General features: G+C 40.6%; 2 protein-coding genes and 1 non-coding gene across 5 annotated transcripts in view; 1 reads left to right on the forward strand and 2 right to left on the reverse strand.

The window, feature by feature from the left end:
- Nucleotides 1-8261: 8261 nt before the first annotated feature.
- Nucleotides 8262-8364, reverse strand: LOC144237115 (U6 spliceosomal RNA). The gene has a single exon (XR_013336766.1). It is a non-coding gene; the product is annotated as a U6 spliceosomal RNA (small nuclear RNA).
- Nucleotides 8365-8723: 359 nt separating this feature from the next.
- SSMEM1 (serine rich single-pass membrane protein 1) lies at nt 8724-16811 on the reverse strand. Its single transcript, XM_077770730.1, has 3 exons — nt 16570-16811; nt 11786-11840; nt 8724-9546 (listed from the first exon to the last, which is right to left on the reverse strand). Exons 1-3 carry the CDS (start codon nt 16750-16752, stop codon nt 9050-9052), a joined length of 735 nt encoding a protein of 244 aa, XP_077626856.1. The 5' UTR covers nt 16753-16811; the 3' UTR covers nt 8724-9049.
- Nucleotides 16812-17846: 1035 nt separating this feature from the next.
- TMEM209 (transmembrane protein 209) overlaps nt 17847-24135 on the forward strand; it is a 32112-nt gene continuing 25823 nt past the window's right edge. For 2 of the 3 annotated variants that reach the window (XR_013336740.1, XM_077770728.1), the window contains exons 1-5: nt 19193-19247; nt 20187-20323; nt 20453-20511; nt 21688-21819; nt 22331-22572. Coding sequence is in view for 2 of the 3 variants with exons in the window: in XM_077770728.1 (XP_077626854.1) it covers nt 19245-19247; nt 20187-20323; nt 20453-20511; nt 21688-21819; nt 22331-22572 (573 nt within the window). In the remaining variant the exon portion in view is untranslated. Of the gene's footprint in view, nt 17866-19192; nt 19248-20186; nt 20324-20452; nt 20512-21687; nt 21820-22330; nt 22573-24135 lie in introns of those variants that run through there. The other variant, XM_077770729.1, reaches the window with a different exon arrangement.

A 24135-nucleotide genomic window follows, 5' to 3' on the forward strand; every position in this document is an offset into this window, starting at 1 on the left:
GTGGTTAGGCCGGAAGGGGCTTCTTAAAGTCCTGAGGTCACCATTCTCCACACCTCCCATCCTCTCCTCACCAAAGGAGGAAAGGATATACTGTCAGACTTAACTCTTGCCGATTGATTATTTGACCTCATTCATGATAGAAGTATTGCTCCAACCTCACATTTACATTTTATACCTTCTTATCTTAAAAGGTTTTTCCATCCTTAAACTTCAAACAAAAACAAAGCAGACCGGCAGATTGTACAGGTAATAACGGAAGAACCAAACTTAGTCATTTGCTGTGTGATGACCTGGGATACCAGGTAGACTTAGCTTCTCACCCCTAGAATGCCCCTCTTCACGGGAAGGAGGTGGCATTCTCCTTTTTGTCGAGGCCTAGATCGTGCCTTCACACAGGTCACCTTCTTCCACATCTTTCCAGCCTTCTTCCTTTCCTTGGTTCGAGCCCCCTACCTCCCACTGAGTCCCAATACACCCAAATCATTATTACACTAAACAAAAAAGAATCTTTCAATAGTATTTAAAAAGTTAATCCTACTGCTCTACTCCCTCAGCCCCAAGACTCTGCACATTTGAAATTAATTAAAAAATTTTAATACCAGTTTTCCCAACTTAGCAACCACCAGGATATACCCCTGGACCTCCTATATAACACGGATTTTTGCCAAGTGCTATGTGCTGTATTCCTTAGGCAGTGATGTGCTGGAGCCGCCTCAGACCAGCTTGCCAGAGACCAACCTGCTCCTCCCTTCCCAACTCCACGTTCACTGATGCCACTTTGGTAGCTGAAATAAGCAATAGTGGGAGTATTTATATCATGCCAATCAGCAAGTGCTACAAAATCAAGGCTTTTAACAATCAGAGCCGATTGTTAAACATTTACCAGCACACCACTGTTTTAATGATTCTTTTGGTTTCCAGTAATAGAAACCCACTTGAGCTAGAGTAAGCAAAAAGGGGAAATAATTATAAGAATCTGCTAGTGAAGTGTGTGATGCCTATGAATGCATAAACAAAGGGGTCTCAGAAATTAACTAGAACCAGGGACTTGAAAGCCATCAGATCTCTCTCTGCCCTTCACTTTGGTTTCAGTCTTATCTGTCAGTTACAACCTGCCTTCTCTGGTTCCCAGTGTGCATAATGGGAAACATGGACCCTGACAATCTGCCGTAAGTCCGGTCACCTGACACTGATCTCTTTCCTGGTCCCAATTCCAAATCCGCAGGTAGAGACTCTGATAGAAACGAAGTCCTCCTGAAATCCATGCCTGCATAAGGTGAAAGTGGGATGAACAGGCAGGATCACTATGTACCCACATTCATGAGAAGCAGGGGGAAAAGAAACTCCCGGAATAAAACAGGAATGAGGCTGTCAACGGAAAAGGCCCACAGCATTTATGAAGATCTTTTCTCAGTGTTTAAATAGTTCCCCCTATCGTCATCACAGGCCAAGTCCAGCCCCCATTAAAGGAGCACACACACTTTATTATAAGTTACTTCTCTTCAGGGGTCACGTGGGAGGCTCAGTTGGTTAAGCGACCGACTCTTGGTTTTGACTCAAGTCATGATCTCATGGTTCATGGGTTCGAGCCCCACATCAGGCTCTGTGCTGACAGCTTGGGATTCTGTCTCCTTCTCTTGCTGCCCCTCCCCTGCTCAGTCTCTATCTCTCTTTCTCAAAAATAAATAAACACTAAAAAAAATTTTAAATGAACAAACAAACAAACAAATAAATAAATAAGTAAAAGAAGTATTTATCTTCTAGGTGAAAGGAGCCTCTCTAAGAATCATAGAGAACAAAAAGATGGCTAAGACCCTGTATTAGGTGCAAGTCACAGAAAAACCAACTTAAAATGCTCAGTAAGACGAAGTTTCTTGCCCAAAAAGAAGTCGAAAGGTAGGATGTTTTCAGAATTTGTAACTTCAGCAACTCAGGTCCTAATCTCTTCCATATTCTTGCTCGGTGGTCTTCAGAGCAATAACCGATATGAATACAGGTCGTTGTCACTGCTCAGCCATCGCATGCAGACTGGACATCATTCACCAAACGAAAAAAGGGCCATTTCTTCGCTGTGCAGGTCTTTAGAAGACTGAAGAAACTTTTCTCAGAATGCCCCCCCATCACCACCAGCGAACTTCCCTTTCCAGAATTAGCTCCCATGCCCAAGTGTGCACCACCCCATTGACAAAGGAATGGCGGCAAGAAGGAAGCCCCCCACCGATACCTTCTGCATCTGAAGAGGTGCAGAGAAAAGAGACTAGAAGACCCTGGCCCGAGGTGGCATTTTTCCAAGTCCCTTTGTCCCACACTCAACTCTGACCTGTTAGTCAGTCTTACTAACTCTGGCTACAGAGCCTTCCACTGGGGCCTGGTTTTTATCTCCCTGCTTCCCTCTCTTGATTTATACTAATTAGTAGCAGAGTTGGCTCCCCGCCTGATATTCTCACGGCTAAATCAAGATTTTGAGCCCATGAAACTTCATGGTGACAGAAGGCCCTAATAAATGAAGACAATAATAGACAGCAGGCCCCCGTAATAAGGCAGCTTGAGGAATCATCTCTGAAAGCAGCCAAGCTCCAAAGATAAAAGGTGAGGACTAGAAAAGGGCATTGCCTGGGATTATAACATTTTTGTTTTGTTTTGTTTTTTTTAAAGTAGTTCATGCATGTCCTTTTGTGCACTGAGCTGTAATCTGCAATGAGAAATAAGTTATTCAAAACAGGACAATTATATGTTTTTTCATAATACATCTTTCCACTGCCAACTCCTCGAGGTCTCTCTAATAACTTCCAGTCTACATAAAAAAAAAAAAAGCTCCGTTTTCTGTTTTTATCTGTAGCTTTGTTAAATTTAGATCTGAAGTGAGGTTCTTCTTTACACTAAAAAGTGCCTATAAATGTACTATTCAGGTCATATGCAATAGATACTTAAGAAAATATATTTTCTCCCTTTGTCTCCTTCACCATCACTGCATGTTTGCATAGTTTGTATTTCCTCTTACCCTTGCATGCACCTCTGTGACCACATATTCCTGACGGAGAATATCCAGGTGGCCTGGTACTTGGAAACTTGTCAGATGTTATTCAAAGCAATAAAGAACACATCATACGAGTCTTTGGTATATTGTTACAGGGAAACTCTGTTTAAAATTTACTAATTGGGAATTTGTGATAATTTGAGGAAGGGCTGGCTGAAGTTAACCTTTGTACTATCTAAAGGGGAGAGAAAAAGAGTTCACTGAAGTTCTGAATAGTGTAAACAAGATTGGAAGGGGAATAATTATCTACTTAAAAGAACCAGTTGTTTTGAAAAGCTTTAGAAGTATCCTTTTACATACAAACAGGGTAATTACGATTTAAACAAAGGCTGGCCTGTTTCTAAGCCTTCTTTGAAATGTCAATTACAAATTACTCTTGTTTATTCATCAAGGCAAAACCTACCCCTGTTTACCAGGCAACAGTTGGTTAGCTTGCTTCCACCTACTCTATTTGAAAATAATAAACCTGAAGTTCTTTTAAAGCAGTATAGTTTAATTCAAGCTTTTCACTAATCTAGACGGTTGGTCCATCCTACAGTGTGGGTGAAGATTTACTGAGTACTAGCGTACAACACTCGGGAACGCCCAGAGTGACGACTGCCTTCCCTAACTTGGGGGGATAGCTGACTGATACAGAAAATCCACAAAGAAAACTACCCCAGAGCAGTGGCTTTTATTTTTCATTTCACCATAGTGAGAAACACATTTTGCATGGAAACTCAGTACGCACACACTGAAACAAAAACAACACTTACACTTATTGTGTGCAGCACACTGTTATTTTCTATTTATTTTTTAATGAATGCCAGTCACAGCCCTCTAAAATTGATTGCACAATCCATGAATGGGTTGCTGTTTTGAAAACACGAGGATCTGTTGAGAGACAGTATTCCATCCTGAGAGAAAGGGGCGGGTGCGGGGCAAGAGTTGTGGCTTCTCCCAGTTTTCTTGGCTCTAACCCCAAGTCCTTGGCCATCAGCCTCACTAGTCACTACTGCCTCTTGTAGTGTGCAAGCGCGTTCCTGTCCTCACCAGCCCTTCCAGCCAAGTTTCCAGCTCCCTCCTTTTCTTCAAAAGACCACCCTGAGTTTCCGCCTGAGCTATCGATGAGCTGGCCAGGCTCACCAATGGCAGATGAGGCTCTAAGGCCTCTCCACTCCATGGTAGGGGACCCCCCCCCCCGCCAACGCAAGCTTTACCCATCTCTGATTCTTGGCTCCATTTTCGATGAACAGTCCTCCTCTGGTGTCTGGACTCAGTTTGGTATTTAGGTCTCCCAGCTTCTTATCTAATTGCTCTCCATTAAGGACATGGAGGATGTATTACCTTCACGGTAAAAACAAAATCTTTGTGACCACACAAAACCCAAGACCTAGCTCCCCTACACTCACCAGCTGTGTGACCTTGGATGAGTCATTCAGTTTCCCTGACCCTCAGTTCCATCATCTGTAAAATTGGGAAAACACCTATTTTGCAGGCTTGTGAAGGGTAAATAATCCTTGTAAAATGCTTACGCTGGGGACACCTGGGTGGCTCATTCATCTGAGTGTGCCACTCTTGAGTCCGGCTCAGGTCAGCCCCGAATTGGGCTCTGTGCTGACAGTACTGAGCCTGCTTGGGATTTTCTCTCTCCCTCTCTCTCTGAGTCTTCCCCACTTGGGCTCTCTCTCAAAAAAAAATAAATAAACTTTAAAAATAAAATGAGGGGTGCCTGGCTCCGTTGGGTAAGCTTTTGACTTCGGCTAAGCTTTCAACTTTGGCTCACAGTTCATGGGTTCCAGCCCCTCAGTGGGCTCTGTGCTGTCATCTTGGAGACTGGAGCCTGCTTTGGATTCTGTGTCTCACTCTGTCTCTGTCTGTCTGTCTGTCTCTGTCTCTCTCTCTCTGCCCCTCCCCCACTTGCACTTTGTCTCTCTCCCTCTCTCAAAAATAAACATTAAAAAGCATTTTAAACAAAACAAAATAATAAAATAAAATAAAATAAAATAAAATAAAATAAAATAAAATAAAATAACTTACCTCAGTGCCTGGCACATAACAAGCATTCTCTAAATGTTGCCTGTTCTATCAGTATTACTGCTGTTATTATTGTTGGCTTAGATTTAACCTTCTCATCTCTTCTCCCACCAAAACCACACCACCCAGTCTTGGAAGGCAGACAGTGGTTCAGAGTTTGAGACAGTGTACCCTGTAGACATAGTTCTCATTCCCCGTTCTCCAGCCTCTCTCCAAATACCTCCTATGTGATACTCTTTCGTCACGACATCCACCTCAAGTTAGACCCTTGCTTCCCCCCCCCCCACACCCATAGTTCTCTGCATTGCAGTGCTTGACAAGAAGCGTGATGCTTGATATAAGCGGACAGAGGTCACTTGTGACCGTTTAGCTGCCTGAAGGGACCACAGATAGGAAGCAAGCCCAAGAATTCCATGCCTCCCCTCAAGCAAGCTACCCAAACAGGTTACAGCCTTCTACCATGAAAAGCGGAAGCTTACTTTCTCCCATGCAGCAAGGAGGGACTGAAGAAGAACTGTAAGCCAACCCTGGGGACCTCATCCTTACAGCTCATGCCAGACTCTACATGCAAGCAACTCCCGGCCACAACTAGTGTTTGCAGCCGGGGTTTCGTGAATTATCTCCCACCACACAGGTTCTGTTCCTCGCTCACTAATCCTCTTCCAACTGTGCCTGGCCATGCTTTGGCTCCTCCCTGACTCCATTGTGCCTTAGTCCATTGATTCTGTGCATTTCTCTCCTTGGCTTGGGATGTCCTCCCTGCTGTGTTTGACCCCTGTTTTGATTTAATGTATTCACAGATTCCCCTAATCTCATTATTATAGCCCTTGGTTTAACTCAATCCTGATTCCTTCTTCTACCCCCACTATCTCCTATCCCCTACTCGAATCTGTTCTGGCCCCATGGAGAAGACCAAGAAAAGTAGCTGTCTTTGCTATGACTCTTCAGATAATAACGTTTATATGACACAATTTGGTTTATACTCTAAATCCACAAGAAAAATTTCTGGGGCATGGGTCCTTACTCTGTTATTTGGAAAATAGTCATCATCTTCCTTTTCCTGGTGAGATTATGTCGCTTGGACATCACTTATGGCTGTGTGAGAGGTGGTGACTGACTTACCTCGAAATCAGGATCCTTTATCTTCAGAGAGTAATGGCGAAGATCAAGGTAATTAAGAGCCCAAGCTCTGAAGCCAGACACTGTGGGTCTAAATCTTGTCCCTGAAACTTGCTACTATATTTTCAGCTTGTTCTTTTGTGTTTTTGTTTGTTGTTTTTTTTTGGGGGGGGGGTTTGTTTTTGTTTGTTTGTGCTATTTTGGTAAACAACAAGCATCTCAATCATATCAAGTTAGAGATTCCAGAATTATTCACTACGTCTTAGATACTGGCCCCCGTCCTGCTGTCTCTGTCTCCGATTTCCCCGACACTTTCTTTTTGTATTTATTCAACTGCATTATTTATCTGTCATGTTTTCTGGCACCCTGCTGGGTCATAGAGATACTAAGATGACAAATCATGGACTCTACCTTTAAAGGTGGACAAATATGTATAGGAAACAGAGAGACTTGCAAACAAATCCATTCATTAAAAATGTTAAGGATGCTGAGATAGAGAATGTTTCAAGGTACACTAGGGCATAAGGGGTGCACAGTGTGTTTCCTCTGCCTGAGGGAACAATGTGAAAGAGGGTGTCAAGGAGTAAGAGAAGTTTTCATGGAAAAGGTCGATGCTTGAGGGGACTCTTGAAGTCCTGCTTTTTGCTCATGGCCTCAGACCTGTTCCAATACTCGGGCAATCTGAACAAGACAGTCTCCACAAAAAAAGCTCAGAACACCCCATGTTCTGGATTCTAGGGACCTAGTTCCAGTGGTTGGGGCTCCCACATTGCCCCCCCCAGTTCCCTTTGTTGCAATCAGCTAAGAAAGCTACTATTAGCAGCAGTAGCCCCTGAGCTGCAGTAACCCCTGAGCTGAAAGTCATGGCTTGTGATCTCTCTGCCAGTGAGTCATGAAAGGCTCAGTCCCTAGTATCAGGGCTGAAGTCTTTATCACTTATAATACTTAAGTCCTTCCCCAAAATTTAAGCCCTTCTTTGAACTCTAGCCCAGGACTACAGTCCCTACTGTTTATCTTGTCCTTGCCAGCCCTCTTCTCTGGGATTTGGGGCCTCCTTTCATATCCCACTATCTGCTATCTATCTGGAAAATGGTTTCCGGAATGGCCACCCATCTACAGAGGCCTACCTGAATGCCTCACTGCTCGGGGTCCCACTTAACTAAAAAGCCCAACCCCATGTATGTCTGGATTGTGGCTAACTTTCCATAAAGACTCTCTCTGACCAAACTTTAGTCAGGCTCCTCTGAGCCCTCTCCACAACCAGATCTCAACTTTGGTGTCTGGCCCAAGTTTTAGCAAGAATCCAGCTAAGCAACTTTAGTGAGAGCTTCCCAACTCTTCATATCGGATCATATCCTCATCATCTATCTTTGATGTCTAAGTCCTTGGCTATCTTTAGCAAGAATCCTGTTAGGTCAGTTTGGCAAGAATCCTCTATCCTTGAGGTCTCCTCATAGTAATCTTCCACTCATTAACCCCTTTACCTTGCTCCTTGGCTATAAATCACCCCTTGTCCTTGCTGTATTTGGAGTTGAGCTTGATTTCCTCCCTTTTTGCAAGAGATTTGACCCCTATTACAATAGTCTTTCTCTTTTCAAGCGATGGTTGATAGATTTTCTTTTGTAGCACTTTGTGGCAGAGTTATTTTTTTTAATTCTTTAATCTCATCTTTATTGAGATATTATTCCAACTTTATTGTATAAGTTTAAGGGGTACAACATGATGATTTGATACACATATATATCGTGAAAGATTACCACAATAAGGTTATTAAGCACCTCTGTCACCTCACATGATTAACATTTTGCTGTGTGTGGTGAGAACATTTTAGATTTTCTCTTAGCAACTTTCAACTGTGGAATTGTAACAGCATTGTTAACTCGAGTCACTATGCTGTATATTAGATAACCCGAAACGTATTCACCTTACAGCTGGCAGTTTGGACACTTTGACCAACATCTCCTCATTTTCTCCAGCCCCAGCCCCTGGCAACCACTGTTCTATTCTCTGTTTGTGTGAGTTTGGCTTGCTTAGATTACACATATAAGTGTGATTATACAGTCTTTGTCTTTCTCTGTCTGACTTATTTAAAAGTATGGAGCACTTCACAAATTTGCATGGCACCCTTGCGCCAGGGCTGTGTTAATCTTTAATAGTTCCAATTTTAGTATATGTGCTGCCAAAGTGAGCAGTACAGTTGTCTTGAATAAAGTTCTCCTTACCATATTTAACACGTGTCAAAAAATTTTTTTCTTTAACACTTGCCACGCCCTTTGGACAATAACCATGGACATCCCACGGTCCAGTGGCCCTTGGGGCCATGCTGCCTTCCCTCCTTGCTCTACTCTGAGGATCGGGTCTTTCTCCAGGCTCTCTTCCTCCTCATCAACTGTAGCTGATACATGTGCAGTGATACAGCTCAGAGAGTGTCACCTGAAAATATGGACCTGGAGAATGTGGTCCATTCCATGCCAACCAGTGTCACCTAATTCATTCAGTCAGCCAGCCAATCAAAACACACGAATAAATTTAAATGGTTTCTGAACATAAATATATTTTCAAAGAGCTTCTTTATTTGTATTACAGATATAAACAAAATACATGTATGTGAGGAGTAAAATAGGTCTTCCGCTCTTTTGAATAAAAAACCGTAGTAGATGCAGATCTTTGAGGTTCTAATGGGGCCATAAACAAATTCACTGGCCTGTTTTTGGACAAAGGATTATCTGACATTTTACCTCTTGGGTTCCAAGTATGTTTTTGTTGTTAGTAGAGAGACTTCATTGTAAAAGCCTCCTCACCTAGAGATCTGGTGATTTTTTGTGTTTTATTCATCTCTTTCATTTGGCTTCAAGTAAGGTAAGGACATGATAAAATTCAAAATTTACTGCATTTTGTGCTACTGTCAGGTACACAAGTTTCCTCTTGAATATCTGCCTTCGTGAGGGTTGTTCCTGAAGTATTTTGAAGGAAATGGCGTGTCAACCATTCATTGGTTCTCATGGCTTTGCAGTGGAGGCAAGGCCTTTCCCTGACTTGGTAACTTCCCACATTCCTTTGCCTCTGAGCTGTTTTCCTCTTCTTAATACTAGCTGGTGATGGGTGATGTTCGCTTTCACTCTCCTTCCACGAGGAGGCTCCGGAGTTAGATTCTTCACTGTCACACTCAGTACTATCACTATCCTGTTGGGTCTGAGTCATCTGGCTGAATTGAGAATGGCGCCTGGCCTGTCTTTGTTCAAGATACGCATTGACCAAAGCCACTTCTGAGTCAGTTACAGGGGTGAATTGGCTCTGCTTTGGTTTTTTCATCATTTGTAAAGAGTCCCAGTCACCACCTTTGCTTTGCCGCTTGAAGGAACTATCTTTGCTTGCTAACAACCAATGAAACAAATCAATATGTTAGACATATTATTGGTTACTATAACTTCATCTTACCTAAGGAAGCTTATAGTGTGTGTACACTCACTCTCAGTTGCATTTGCCAAGTCATCACTTTTCTCCACTTACTTGGAAGTGTTGGTGGCTAACTGCATCTTCCAGTACCACACCAAATCTCCTAAAGACCAGAAGGGTCAAACAGATGCTTGACACACTGCTTTTGAAGTTTTGTGGGCCCCAGATATAAGATCAAGGGAAAGGTCTCCAAGCTTTTCCAGAGAAGGACCCTTTCTAACCTTGCCTTGAAGTCTTAAAGATTCAAGTATGTATGTGACCGTGATCTGGGTAGCGGGAAACTCAAAAGGATCTTTTCTTTATGCAGTGGTGTGCTGGAGTTGTCTTCTACCAGCTGGCTGGCAAGAATGGATTGTGAAACTTTCAGGAGTTTAATAAGATCGTTGTTAAAACACAGCCATTAGTAAAAATTAAGTTATACAAACTCACCACTAAATCAATTTATGATACATAAATGTAATAAATATTCAAAACTAATCACTTCCTAATTATTTTATTACATTTTATTATGAGGTATGCTCTTAAAGCTATTTCTGTCGTATCTGGTTGGAAATACTATGTGATGATGTGCTTCTCTGCATCTCTTCCCAACTCCACATTCAGTAACATCACATTGGTAATTTGAAATCAGTTTTGCTGGGTGGGATAAAAATCAACAAGCACTAAAAATCAGGTCTTGGTTTATGGTTTTGTGGGTTGTCTAGGCTTAAAGTGATACGGAACATGTTATTAACGTAGATCACAGTTGAAAGTGTCATGGACAAGGCACCTGAGTGGCTCTTGACTTCAGCTCAGGTCATGATCTCTGGTTCATGAGTTCAAGCCCTACATTGGGGTCCTCACTGACAGTGCAGGGCCTGCTTGGGATTCTCTCTCTCTTCTGTCTCTCACCCTCTCTCTCAAAATAAATAAATAAACTTAAAAAAAATACAAAATAAAAATATCACAGGGTGCATGGGTGGCTCATTGGTTGAGTGTCTGACTCCTAGTTTCGGCTCAGGCCATGATCTCATGGGTCATGGGATTGAGCACCGTGTTGGGCTCTGCACTGGGCATGGAGCCTGCTTGGGGTTCTCTCTCTCCCTCTCTCTCTCTCTCTCTCTGTCCCTCTCCTGCTCACACATATGTGCTCTCGCTCTCAAAATAAATAAATAAACTTAAAAAAATACAAATTAAAGTGTCATGGGGCGTCTGGGTGGCTTATCGGCTGAGTGTCTGACTCTTGGTTTTGATAATGTCTAATCATCATTGACCATGGGATTGAGTCCCATGTTGGGCTCTGCATGGGGCATGGAGCTTGGGGTTCTGTCTCTGTCCCTCTCCCACTCACACGTGTGTGTGTGTGTGTGTGTGTGTGTATGTGTTCTCTCTCAAAATAAATAAACTTTAAAAAAAGGTGTCATCCTGTAGCCACCACATTGTGAATAGCACCTGAAAACAAATACTCTTCCAGGGTATTCTAAAACTATTATCCAATTCAGCAAAGAAGTCACATCATTGACAACCAAGTTAAGTTCTAACATACAGCTTCCTGTTTCTTTAATCTTACTCCTTAACTTAAAGGAAAAGAGCATTCATATTGGAACTATACTTGTTTGTCCATTGCAGCCACAGGTTGGCCAAGGGTGCAAGGGCCTGGCAAAAATCAAGGAAAGTATTTTGCTAGAACTGGCGATCTGTATGGAATTTGACATAAAAGTGTGTTACCTATTTTACTACTTGTAAATTGTGTGACCTACGTCCTTTCTATCAGCCACATTAAAAAAAAAAAAACATGTATATACACATACACATTTTTTGAGAGCTGGTTGTTAAAACATTTACCAGCACACCGCTGCTTCTAGGTTATTAAAAAAGATGTCGTATAAAGCTCACACTAACAATAAAGGTATGTGAAAGGGGAACTATATGAAGGGAGAAGGCTGAGGAATGCAAAGAGAACTTGAACTCTACCTACCAGTAATTTATAGCCTCTAGCAGCTCTGCTAAAGCAGGTAAACTGTCCTGCGCTAAAGCCAGGAGCTCACGTAAGGGGCCACCACAGGTCTGGAGAGGTCTAATAACCATTCTGGGCTGTTTGTTTCCAAACTTCACTTTCCACATTCAGCACATATTTCTCTCCTCACAGTCCAATAACAAATATGCACCAGCACTCACCTTTACTGACCGAGGTGCTGGCCCCACTGTCCTCATCCCTTTTCTTCTCTGACATCTGTTTCGGAAATACAGATTAGTAATAGCAATCTCGGTTGGTTTTCACTTACATTTCCTTATAAAACACCATTGCCCTAGACTCTTGGATAATGTCTAATCGTAAACACTCAGTACCATTCAATAAATTCCTATTGAGTTCCTATTACAGTGATCTTACTTCTGCTGCCCATGGAAGACCAGGCTTTGATGCAGAATCTGCCAACATGTTTTGAACAAACTAAATGGAACAAAGATTTGAGAGAAAATAATACTGATGAGGATCTATAGGTTATCAAGTTTTCCTGTATTCACATTGTAAAGAAATATCATTTAATATCTTTTTTTTTTTAGAGAGAGAGAGAGACAGACAGACAGAAAGAGCATGAGCAGGGGAGAAGTGCAGGGACAGAGGGAGGGAGAGAGAATCTCAAACAGGCTCAGTGTTGATCCAAAAACCTGGAATCATGACCCAAGCCGAAATCAGGAGTCGGATACTCAACTGACTGATCCGCTGCTGGTGCTCCTAAAACTCATTTAAAAACAGATTTTATAGTACTGGGATTCATTTTAAATTACTTAAAAAAATTTTTTTAATGTTTATTTATTTTTGAGAGAGAGAGACAGTGTGAGCAGGGAAGAGGCAAAGAGAGAGAGGGAGACACAGAATCTAAAGCAGGCTCCAGGCTCTGAGCTGGCAGCACAGCTCAAACTTGCAAATAGCGAGATCATAACCTGAGCCGAAGTCGGACGCTTAACAGAGTAAGCCACCCAGGCACCCCTTAAATTACTTTGTAAAAGGATATTTCATCAGATCTTTTTTTTTTATAATGCTTGAAGATCTTTACCAAAGTTCATAAATTCAATATCTCCTAAATCCTTCAGAAACTTTCCTCCAGAATGCAACCATAACATACTATCTGTGAATTTGGCAACAAAAAAGGAATGGACTTCTTTGAACAGTTCCAATTTCAAATATTCTACTCCAATATTCCATAAATAAATTCCATTGTTCAGATCAGTGCCCCATTTTTTGATGCTGAACATGATTTTGCCAAAAGATATAAATATAAAGCAACTCTTTCAGAATGTATAAAAAATTTTAGAAACACTGGTAACACTTTTGACACATAATATTCTCACTGGGAATCTAATAATCCAGGAAATAATCCCCCCAAAGAGAGAAAACTTTATGCACAAAAATAATCAGAGTGTAATTAGGATAATATAAAATTCAAAATTCAAAAGGAGGCAATGGTTACATAAACTATTGTACAATAATACAATTATAATATATAGTTGTAAAAATTATTATAATAAAGGCATATCGCAACATAAGAAAATGCACATTGTAATATTAAGTTAAAAATCATGTTAAAAATTACGTTAAAAGTCAAGAGGCAAATCTGTATATGCAATACGATCACCAGTTCGCTAAAAATATGAAAAAAGACTAAGCGATGTCCACAAGTGTTAGCAACTGTTGAGTTTGAATGAAACAGGGTTAGTTTTCCTTGTAACTTTTTAAGTTGTCTACAATTAGGGAAAAAATGAATTTTGTCGAAAGTCAAACTTCCTTTGGGTAGAAAGTGACAAACTTGGGTCTTCGTAACTACAATCCAGGACCCTTGGCCCATTCCTTTCTTAATATCTGATCCCTGCAATAGCAGGCAAGTATCTTTAACCAGGTGCCTCTCCGCTTTTTGGGTTACTGCAACCAGTCTCTGAAAATGTTAAGAATGGAATCTTCTTTTAAGAAACCACTCTTTTGAACAAACTGAGGGTTGCCGGCTGAGTGTTGGGTGGGGGGATGGGCTAAATGAGCAATGGGCTCTAAGGTGGGCACTTCTAGGGATGAGCACTGGGGGTTACATATATGTAAGTGATGAATTACTAAATTCTCTTCCTGAAATCATTATTACACTACATGTTAACTAACTTGGATTTAAATTTATATATATAAAGGAGACCACTATTTTAAAAATGGTTGGGGGAGGGGGGTGCCTGGGTGGCTTAGTCGGTTAAGCGTCNAACATTAAAAATAAAATAAAAAATAAAATAAATAAAAATGGTTGGGGGCTTATTTTAAATTGAATATGTATAGAGGTAATTATTAAATGATTAGCTGTTTATAAAACCTAAATGTTAATAGTAGTTGGTTATTTCCACATAATCTGGAGTGGTTTTTATTTCATTTCTTGCACTTTCCTATAATTTCCACATTTTCTATAATGCATACTTTCGTAATGGAAGGGGAGGGAGGAATGTTTAAAAACATTTATTAGGCTAGGGGTGCCTTGGTGGCTCGGTCGGTTAAGCATCCAACTTCAGCTCAGGTCATGATCTTACGGGTCATGGGTTCGAGCCCCATGTCGGGCTCTGTGCTGACAGTTAGCTCAGAGCCTGGAGCCTGTTTCAGATTCTGTGTCTCCCTCTCTCTCTGACCCTCCCCTGTTCATGCTGTCTCTCTCTCTCTCTCTCTCTCAGAAATAAAACATTAAAAAAACAACAACAAAAAAACACATTTACTAGGCTTATATCATTTTCACGGAAAGCTTCTATATTTGACTTGATGTCACATCAAAATATAATCACAAAATCCTAAAGAAAGATTTTTCATCAAGCTAAGTGGAATCATATGAACTGTGGTTACCCAAAGCATTTTATTAACTATCTGTGTATGAGTCCGTGAGTAAGAACAGCAGCAGAGCCCGCTGAGGAATAGGGTAGAATAGTGGAGAGATCTGGGCTATGGCTCTGTCTTTCTACCAAGGGAAACCTGCAATTTCCCCAATTCACTTAACACCTCCTAAGCTCAGTTTCCATATATGCAAAATGAGAAGCCTGGACTGGTATTGTTTGGAAAAATACCAGCACTAGCAGTCTGAATAAACACTAAACAAATGTGTAAACTAAATATAGTATTTCTAGTCTCCAAAAGCAAAAAGGTAAATGCAACCTGAAGAGTGGCAAATCCAGAGGAAATCCCTGTGCTTCACCTCGGAGGATAATTACCACCACATTTCCATCACGCTTTCACCATGACTTCAAGGTTTGTAAATAAAGGCTCATAGTTCAGCAGAGAAAATGAAGTTCAAAGTGAAAGAAAAATTCCATCCTTCTTAACTAGCTCTCATATGGTTCTCAGATTTCAAATCTGGGACCCTTCAGAGAAGCAGTTCAGCCAATTGTAACTGCCATAAAGGTACAAAATGAAAGACGAAACCTCTGAGATAATTAAGGTTTTAATCAGCACTGAATAGATTGAATTCAACATTTCAGCTATGCTTTGAAGCAAACGAATTATATGGCAGGAAACCTTGGTCTATTTCTCCTCTGTCACTAACCACTTGTGTGATATTGGACAAGTCACTTGATTTCCTTGGGGCTTATCAATTAAAAAAAAAAAAAAAAGGAGGGATACTGATATCTTACTTGCCTATAGAAAGGTCCAGAGACTGGACCACATGCTCTCTTCAGGTCCATAAAGCTCAGAGCTCTAGAACTCCAAAGAGCTTATGCAAGCAAAGGAGCAGAAGAATAGCTTAGACCTTATAAGTGGTCTTCATGATGAAATTGCCAGGAATCAATTTCAATTTTTTGTTAATTTTCTAAAGTATCTTTTCTGGCCAATCCAGACAAATTCAATATACTTAGCTAGGGAGTCTAGGACACATATAAGCGATCACTATTCTAAATCTCCTTTTGGCAAAGTATCTACTTGAAGAAGCATTTAAACTTTAGATGAAACTTCTTAGGGGGAAGAGGTGGTGAGGGAAGAGTCTCTGATTATTATAATGGAATCCAGCTGGCATAGATATAACAACCCTCCTCCTCTCCTCCTACAGCTGATGCAGCACTCAGTCTGCCCATTGCCAGCCCGGTGTTCTGACCGTAATGCCAAATGATGGTGGTTTGATTAATCATCAGCTTGTATTAATGGCCAGCAAGGACTCCATGTCAGCAATTTATAAGAGCTCGGTTACTCATAACATGTTGGAGATTCCCAGTCCTGAAAAATTGGGCTACCTCTTTCCTAAGAGGATGGTATTTTCTTCTGCTAGTAGGTGGTCTAGAATGGTGAGTTTCATTCTGTTTAATTTAGTTTAGTTCTGCATCTTATCTTTCGGGAGAGTATATTGCCTCATTCTAAAAACTCCCAAATCCTACAACACGTATTCTATAAATACGGCAGCTTTTGTGTCTTTGATTAGAATTACGTGGCTATGAAAGGAATTTGGAGGTCATTAACCAGTAGGGAAGTTTATCCCAGCATTACATAGCCTATGGACAAACTGCAAACAACCTAAATGTCTCAGAATTGCGGATTTGGTATGCTGTAACCACAAGACAAAGTTATGCAGTCATTAAGAGTGCTGCTGTGTGAACATGATTTGAGGAAGTGTTCCAATATAATATTAAATTTTTAAAAAGCAGGATATGAAACTATGCACAGTCCAATGCCAACAATGTAAGGTCAAGGAGAGATGGAGAGAAATACATCGAGATAGAGAAAAATAAAAAAAACTAGAATATGCTCCAAAATGGTAACAATGGTTATCTCTAAAGAATAGGATTACATTAGCTTACATTTTCTTCTTCACCCTTTTCTATATTCTTAGATGCTCTAGAACGAGATGGCGTTACTTTTAAAATAACTTTTAAAAAGTAGTTTCATCGAAGTAAAGTGAATTTATTTTGTGGAAAATCCCCTATTATTATAGCATTTAAAATGAAATAGGATATCCTACCCAGATAGAAGCCCGCGAGAAGAACATCAGGACCAATAGAATGACAAAGTACCAAAGCAGGAAGCTCCCTATTGCCCCACAAGAGTCATCCTTCTGGCATTCATAATCCTGATTTGGGATAGTAAAACTTAAAGGTAGAGGGGGAGGATCCACCTCCCAAAATAAGGATAAAAGGTCTCCCATGATGGCTTCTTGCTCTGGAAATAAAGCATGCTCAAAGGAATGAAGATGACTGGCAAGTACTTCACTCCATGCGTATGACCGTTTCCTTAGCAACCTATTATGACATATGCCTCAGTAACTGTGACAGGCACTGACAAACCCTCCCTGGATTTCTAAAGTTTTTGGAAGATTTCCCTAAATTATTTCTATGAAAGTTTATGGTATTTACCCCCTACGTCAATAGGGTGCGTTCTGCCTTAATCTTTTTTTTATTTTCCTGAAATTTGTATATACTGTATTTTCTTTAAATTCTAATGCCTATAAAATCTACATCTCTGAGGTATCCATTCATTTTTTCAGTCTTTTATATGTTTCATATCACATACCATATGTAAATTAACATACATAGGTCTAATTTGTTATAGACTGAATTGTGTTCCCCTGAACTCGTAAGTTGAATGAATAACCTCCAATTTGACTATAACCACAAAGAAGGCCTTTAGAGAGACAATTAAGGTGAGGGGCATCTGGGTGGCTCCGTGGGTTGAGCGTCGGACTCTTTTCATTTTTTTTTAATGTTTATTTATTTGTGAGAGAGAAAGAGAGCACAAGCAGGGTAGGGGCAGAGAGAGAGAGAGACACAAAATCCAAAGCAGGCTCCAGGCTCCAAGCTGTCAGCAGAGAGCCTGAAGCAGGGCTTGAACTCACAAGCTATGAGATCATGACCTGAGCTGAAGTAGGAAGCCCTATCTACTGAGTCACCCAGGAGCTCCACTGAGTTGGAGCCCCACATAGGGCTTTGCACTCACGGTGTAGAGCCTGCTTCTCTCTCCCTCTCTCTGCCCCTCCCCTGCTCATGAGCTCTCAAGAATAAATAAAAATTTTAAAAAGATAATTATGATTAAGTGAGGTCATAAAGATAGACCTTTGTGTCCTTATAAGAGGAAGAGACACCCCCCAGGGGTATGTGGACACAGAAAAAAACGGCCCTGTGAGTACATAGAAATCAGCAAGCCAGGGAAAGAGGCCTCAGGAGAAACCAATTCCGCTGGTGTCTTCATCTTGGACTTGCAACCTGAAAAACTGTGGACAAATTAATTTTTGTGGTTTAAGCCACTCCAGTTACTTTTTACGGTAACCCTATCAAACTAATACATAATGCCAGCTATATATATATCAAAGTTGGATAGTAGTAGTGTTCCTTTTTAAGCCTTCAACAAATGCACAGTAACTTAAGGACCTCAAGAGAGGAAAGATGTGTCTGTTGAAATGACATCAAGTGTATACAATTTTTTAGGAAAGAGAGATGGGGTGGGGAGGAACCTGGTATACTATTGACTCTACATTGAGCCGTTTCACTTTGAACAATTTTTGAGTTAGTTCGTCTCAATCTAAAACTAGAGCAAAACACTACTGCTGCTAAGGCAGTCTAAAATTTATTAAAATCGCAGTTTAAAATATGTTAGATCTTTAAGAGCATAGCATACCTGCAGATTCCATTAATTTGCAATAAATAAATACCAATTCTTATTTATTAAGGAAACTTAATTTTCTTCTATTTGACTTTTGATGCATTTTAGGAAACATTTTGGTCATTGAGACGTACATGATGTAACAATCCGCTAGCTTATTGTGAAAAGGCGTTTTCATTAGGGTAACATTTCTCCACATCCCCAATGGTGCCCTGTTCTTCCTGGCTGCTGGCCCTGTGCTTTAGGCCAGCATCGCCTCTTCCAGGAAGCTCGCCTCTGGGCTCATCGCGCCCCACTCTCCTGCCCACCTAGGGCACCAGCTGGCTGAGCTCCTCCAGACACCAACAAGGGAGCTCCACTCTCACATTCCTGCGCGCAGCTCAGCGGCACATTGTAGGCGTTTGTATTTGTTCAATAAAACCAAACTGAACTCCCTGATGGACCTTTTCCTCAGGCTTAGTTCTTCCGAAGAATATGCAAGAAAAGGAACGACTGGATTTTTTGAAACCTCAAAACCACTAGCAACTTTGACACGTTTGGGGTTTTCTTCTCACTGCTGCACCCTTATTACAAGAATATTTAAGAATTTCCATTGGGTCAGAACGTTTTTTTGTGTGAGAAACGCTTTGACGAGGCTGATGGGTATCTGGACACGTTACCACATTCTCTACCCTACAATTAGCTACCCTGCTTTAATAAAATCTGTCTTAAAATGTGAGTCCATAAACGCCCTAAGAAAGCTAAAATTATATTAATACATAGAAACTCAGCTTGTTACAGTTATTACTTTTTACTGCGAGTTCACAACTTGGTCTGAATTTCTCCCCGCAGCTGAGTAGGAGCCACAAACCCAAACGTTGTTTCCCTGGTAACGCTCCTACCCCTGAGGGCTCCCAGCCGCCCGCCCCACCCTCCTCATCTCGCGAGAAGGTCCGTTCTTCCGGTAACTAGTCCGGCAAACTGGTTGCCTTCGCCTTAGCGCTTGGCTTCGCGCATGTGCAGTAAAGGGTGGCGCGAGCCAGCAGCTTCCGGCCGAAGAACATGGTGGGTTTTCGGGGTCATTTTTGTGCTTGCAGGACGCGGAGTCCACGCGTGCCGTGGGGTTTCCACGACTGCTGATCTGCAGAGGGTTCCTCCGAAGGGGGGTGTGGCCAGGCGTCCCTCCACCTGTAGTGAAAAGGAAGGAAGAAGCGTTAGGGGCTGCTGAAGTGTGTGCTGAGAGACCCAGGGAGGGAAGCTCTCGGGACTGGGAAGTTTTGACTCGCGGACTGGGTGGCGGGAAGAGTGCTGCTCTACTTTTTGGGATACGACTCCAGATGCGGAAGTCTTAAAATGTTTTTCTGCAGGAGATGAGGCTTAGCGAAACAAAGGAAATATAAATCCCACATGGACCCAAACTGCACACTCCCCAGTGGCTCTCTTTCCCTTCACATCAGGAGTGTTCACCCTTAGAAAACCTCAATCCTTACACTTTATCAGCAACACAAAACGGGGGTCTCTGGCGCCCAGCGGTCCGAGTGTAGAGTTGTTTAGGATCGTAGGCGGGTAATGGCTTCTGCGTGAAGATGTAAGAGGAGAGTCTTTAATGGCTTATAGCTAATATGGAATATTTTCTCTCAACGCTTGGTATTTTGAGTTGTTTAAATTAGCCAGACTTTGTGACCTTCCGAACACAATACGGAATAATTGCACGTAAAATCACCACCCTTTAAATTACAAAATAAGGCATTTTTATTCATTGAAGCTGTTCTGTGAAGCGATGAGCAGGTTCTCTGTTGATAACAATATGGTGCCAATAAAGTTATAATTTAGGGCTCCCTTTTCACACGATAGTCATGAAATAAAAAGTATTGGAAAGCTATTTTAAAGATAAGGAAAGACATGTGCAGTTCTTAGTTACTATTATAAAGGACCCAAGTTGGATTTCGTAAATGGAGAAGTGGTTTCTTTTCGTTAATTCCTGTGCTTTTTGTTTTTGGATAGATGCAAGGGGAGTCAAGTCCTAGTGCTTCTCTTATTGACAGAACCATCAAGATGAGAAAAGAAACGGAAGCTAAGAAAGTGGTTTTAGCCTGGGGCCTCCTAAATGTATCTATGGCTGGAATGATCTATACTGAAATGTAAGTTACTTAGTCAAAAAAGGTGAAACTTGAAGAGGACAGTGGTTGGTTCTACAGGTTTTTGTGTTTGTTTTGATTTTAGGTGTTTTCTGTTGTTAAGATTTTGAAAAGCCTTTTTAATTTTTTCAGGACTGGAAAATTGATTAGTTCATATTATAATGTGACATACTGGCCCCTTTGGTATATTGGTAAGTAATTAATTTTTTTACTGTCATATAGGTTTGCTACCAATGAAAAACTGCATTCATGTTTAATTCAGCTTTGTAATCATTCCTTCATTGCGTAAATATTTGAGTGTGTGCTGTGTTCCAAAAACTGGGAATCTTGCAGGAAGGGAACAGGAAAGATTCTTACCCTCATGGAAGGAACATTCTAGTAGAGGAGACAAATTAAACAGTACAATTCCAGGTGATCATTGGAGTTCTGTGATGAAAAATAACGTTTGGTGATGGTGATTTGTATTTATTTTCTCTGAAATGCCTTCCCTACTTCCCTACCATTTCTCCTTTCAAGAACAATCAGATTTCCATTCCATTGATGCCTTCCTCAGTTTCCTTGTTCCTTCCTCTTCTCTCGTCTACTTCTCTCTGCTGTTTAGTAGTCCTTGAGTATAGAGTCTTTATGGCCATTAAAGTGAATTCCATAGTCCAATACACACATTAATGTGGAATCCGTGGTAGGGACGTGGTGTGGCAAGTGAATGAGCAAGAGTTTGGGAAGCACCCTGGTGGCATTGTAGGTTAAGCGTCCGACTTTGCCTCAGGTCATGATCTTACAGTTTGCGGGTTCAAACCCCGCGTCGTACTCTCTGCAGACAGCTCAGAGCCTGGAGCCTGCTTCAGATTCTGTGTCTCCCTCTCTCTCTGCCCCTCCCCTGCTCGTGCTCTATCTCTTTCTGTCTCTCAAAAAATAAATAAACATTAAAAAAAATTTAGTAAGCACAAGTTTTGAAATCTGCATACCTGAGTATAGCTGTGTGCTCTTGCAAAAGTCACTTGACTTCTCTAGTCAAATACAGGTGAAAATCTTTATTGTACAAGGTTGTGAGATTAGTGATTTTTTTTTCTACACCCAACGTGGGGCTCAGACTCAGAACCCCCAGATTGTGTTGCATGCTCCATCAACTGAGCCAGCCAGGTGGCTGATAATATTTTGAAATTCACCAGTAAATTCCCTATAATAGGCATTTATGTAATAGACATTATACATAATAGACATTCATTAAATGGCAACTGTTATGAGGACTAAGAAGATAGTTTTCAGTTTTGTTGTTAATTTGCTAAAGTATGAAGGGTTTTGTTTCCCACCCACCTTTAAATGTTCTCCCACCCTCCCCCTTAAAAAAATAAATTGTTCTCTTCCAGAGCTTGCCCTTGCATCCCTCTTCAGCCTGAATGCCTTATTTGATTTTTGGAGGTATTTCAAATACACTGTGGCACCAACAAGTCTGGTTGTTAGCCCTGGACAGCAAACACTTTTAGGGTTGAAAACAGCTGGTAAGTGTTTTATGTCTTTTGCAAAGGTGGGGGAAAGGTTGGCAATAAATCTTTCTCAATTTAATTTGCCCTTTTTATAGACTCAGCTGGAAGGGACTTCTAAAGCCATCTGGTTGAACTATATTAAACAAGTCTGTAATAAATTGTCTTAAGACCAATGATTATCATTCCTATTTGTATAAACTGAATGGAAATACTATTCAACAGCCTCATGAAAGTTTGTTCCATTGTTTAATTACAATTAAAATTAAATGACTAACCCTTAGGGATTGAAGCTAATCTCTTACTTTAAACTGTATGGAAATGGTAAAGCACTACTTTGTGTCCTTAGGTGATAATACATTATGTAATTTAAGAACCAAGTCACTCTATTACTTTCTCCTTTCTTGAAAAAAAAAGATTCATTTTTCATTGTCTATTTTTATAGAAATTTTATTTAAACATGCACACACACATTATTTATTTACTATTTATTTATTTATTTATTTATTTATTCTTTCCTTCCTTCTAGTTGTACAGACTACTCCTCCACATGATCTGGCAGCAACCCAAATCCCTCCTTCTCCATCTTCTCCTTCAATTCAGGGTCAGAGTGTGTTGAGCTATAGCCCATCTCGTTCACCCAGTACCAGCCCCAAGTTCACCACCAGCTGTATAACCGGATACAGCCCTCAGCTGCAAGGTCTGTCATCAGGTGGCAGCGGGTCCTATAGTCCCGGAGTGACTTACTCTCCCATCAGTGGTTATAATAAGGTAATGAATCTTTTCTCCTGGCCAGTCACATTATTTTACAATTGGGAGCTACCTTGAAAGTCACCAAATGAATCAAAACTCCTCATTTTCTCACTGACAGGACTGAGAAACAGTGGGTAATTGACTTGCCCAAGTTGCCGATATAAGAGCCAAGAACAGAACCCAGATCCTGATACCTAGTCAGAAGTTCCTTATACCATACCCTAAAATGAAAGAAAAAAAATAGCTTTTGCAAAGATCATGGACTGAGGGTCACCATCTAGGATCTTTCTGCAGGGTCTTTCAAACAAATTGAGACCGTGATAATTTTTTACTTTAGGTTTTTAGATTCACGTTTGCCCTCTTTCTTTGCTTGTTTATATGAAACTTTTGTATATCCTTACAGAATCTTAATGTTTTTCTTCATGTTGGAGTTATCTCCTAAGCTAAAAACTGGGAGTGTTGTGTAGTTTGACTCTTCATGATGGCCACCACCCTTCATGGGATGACTAGAAACCTTCTTTCCAACTCCCACAGTAAAGTGGGATGTTGTTCTCATTTTGGGGTTTGATAGAAGCAAAATTGACAAATATGAAATCGTGACTCCTCCCTGAAGCATAAGAATATAAAAGGAGTGTTAAAGGGGGCATGGTCACGTTTTCAGAAGATCTCACTAGTTAGAACTACTCTCTGTAGCTGCTAGCTAGATGAGGGATGTCCGGAAGTGATATCAACACACTGCCCTTACCCATTACATAATACTTCTTTGTGATGAACTTCCATACTACTGGTTCCCCAATAATAATTTTGGCAAGTAATAAAAGGTAGAAAATTTTGTACAAGTTAAATATTAGGAAGTGTGTATGTAGCAATATTTAATAACCCATAGGTAAATATGACTTGTAAAAATAGTTTTTGTTTTCATGAGGAAAAAAAAATCATAGTTTTACCACCCAAACATAATTTCTGTTTAATGGCTACTTAATACTCATCTAGTGGAAATACCATAGTTTACTCTTGAATATGCAAGTTATTTTTATTTCTTAAAAACTGTTAATCTCTACTAAATAGCTCTGTGTATAAAATTGGTAACATTAATTATCTTTTTTTCTCCTGGACTATAACCTTCTTGAGTACAGGATTGTGTGTTTTTATTCATGTTTGTTTTCTTAGCACAGTACATGAAATATAGATGCTATATATACATATTTGTTGAACTAAGTTAATACAGTGGAAAAGTTAATGAAATAGAATCATTGTTTTTCTAGGGGAAAAAAAAACGCCAAGATTGACTAAGAAGTAGAAAACTTAAGTAAAAAAGGAAGAAAAAGTTTAAACTCTAATCAAATATATCTGCAGAATATGTTAGGGTTCTGAAGTTTTGTCACTGAGTTATTTTAAATTTTCAAGAAACTTTTAAACTTCTGATAATGGAAATGTTCAAATGTAGATGAAAATGAAGGGACTGGTACAATGCATTTCTAGAGTCAGAAAATAGAGAAGGGGGCATCTGGGTGGCTCAAGTCAGTTAAGTGTCCACCTCGTGATTTCAGCTTGAATCATGATCCCAGGGTTGTGGGATAG

Source organism: Crocuta crocuta, unplaced genomic scaffold (genome assembly GCF_008692635.1).
Source record: "Crocuta crocuta isolate KB4526 unplaced genomic scaffold, BGI_CrCroc_1.0 scaffold266, whole genome shotgun sequence".
NCBI classification, from domain to species: domain Eukaryota; kingdom Metazoa; phylum Chordata; class Mammalia; order Carnivora; family Hyaenidae; genus Crocuta; species Crocuta crocuta.

What these genes read in the sequence shown, in the direction of transcription:
- SSMEM1 (XM_077770730.1), bottom strand. Translation starts at nt 16,752, where the DNA reads ATGGGAGACCTTTTATCCTTATTTTGGGAGGTGGATCCTCCCCCTCTA. An exon ending in TCTCGCGGGCTTCTATCTGG is followed by an intron (nt 11,841 to 16,569) that starts GTAGGATATCCT and finishes TTTCCGAAACAG; the next exon opens with ATGTCAGAGAAGAAAAGGGA. An exon ending in CAGCACCTCGGTCAGTAAAG is followed by an intron (nt 9,547 to 11,785) that starts GTGAGTGCTGGT and finishes ATTGGTTGTTAG; the next exon opens with CAAGCAAAGATAGTTCCTTC.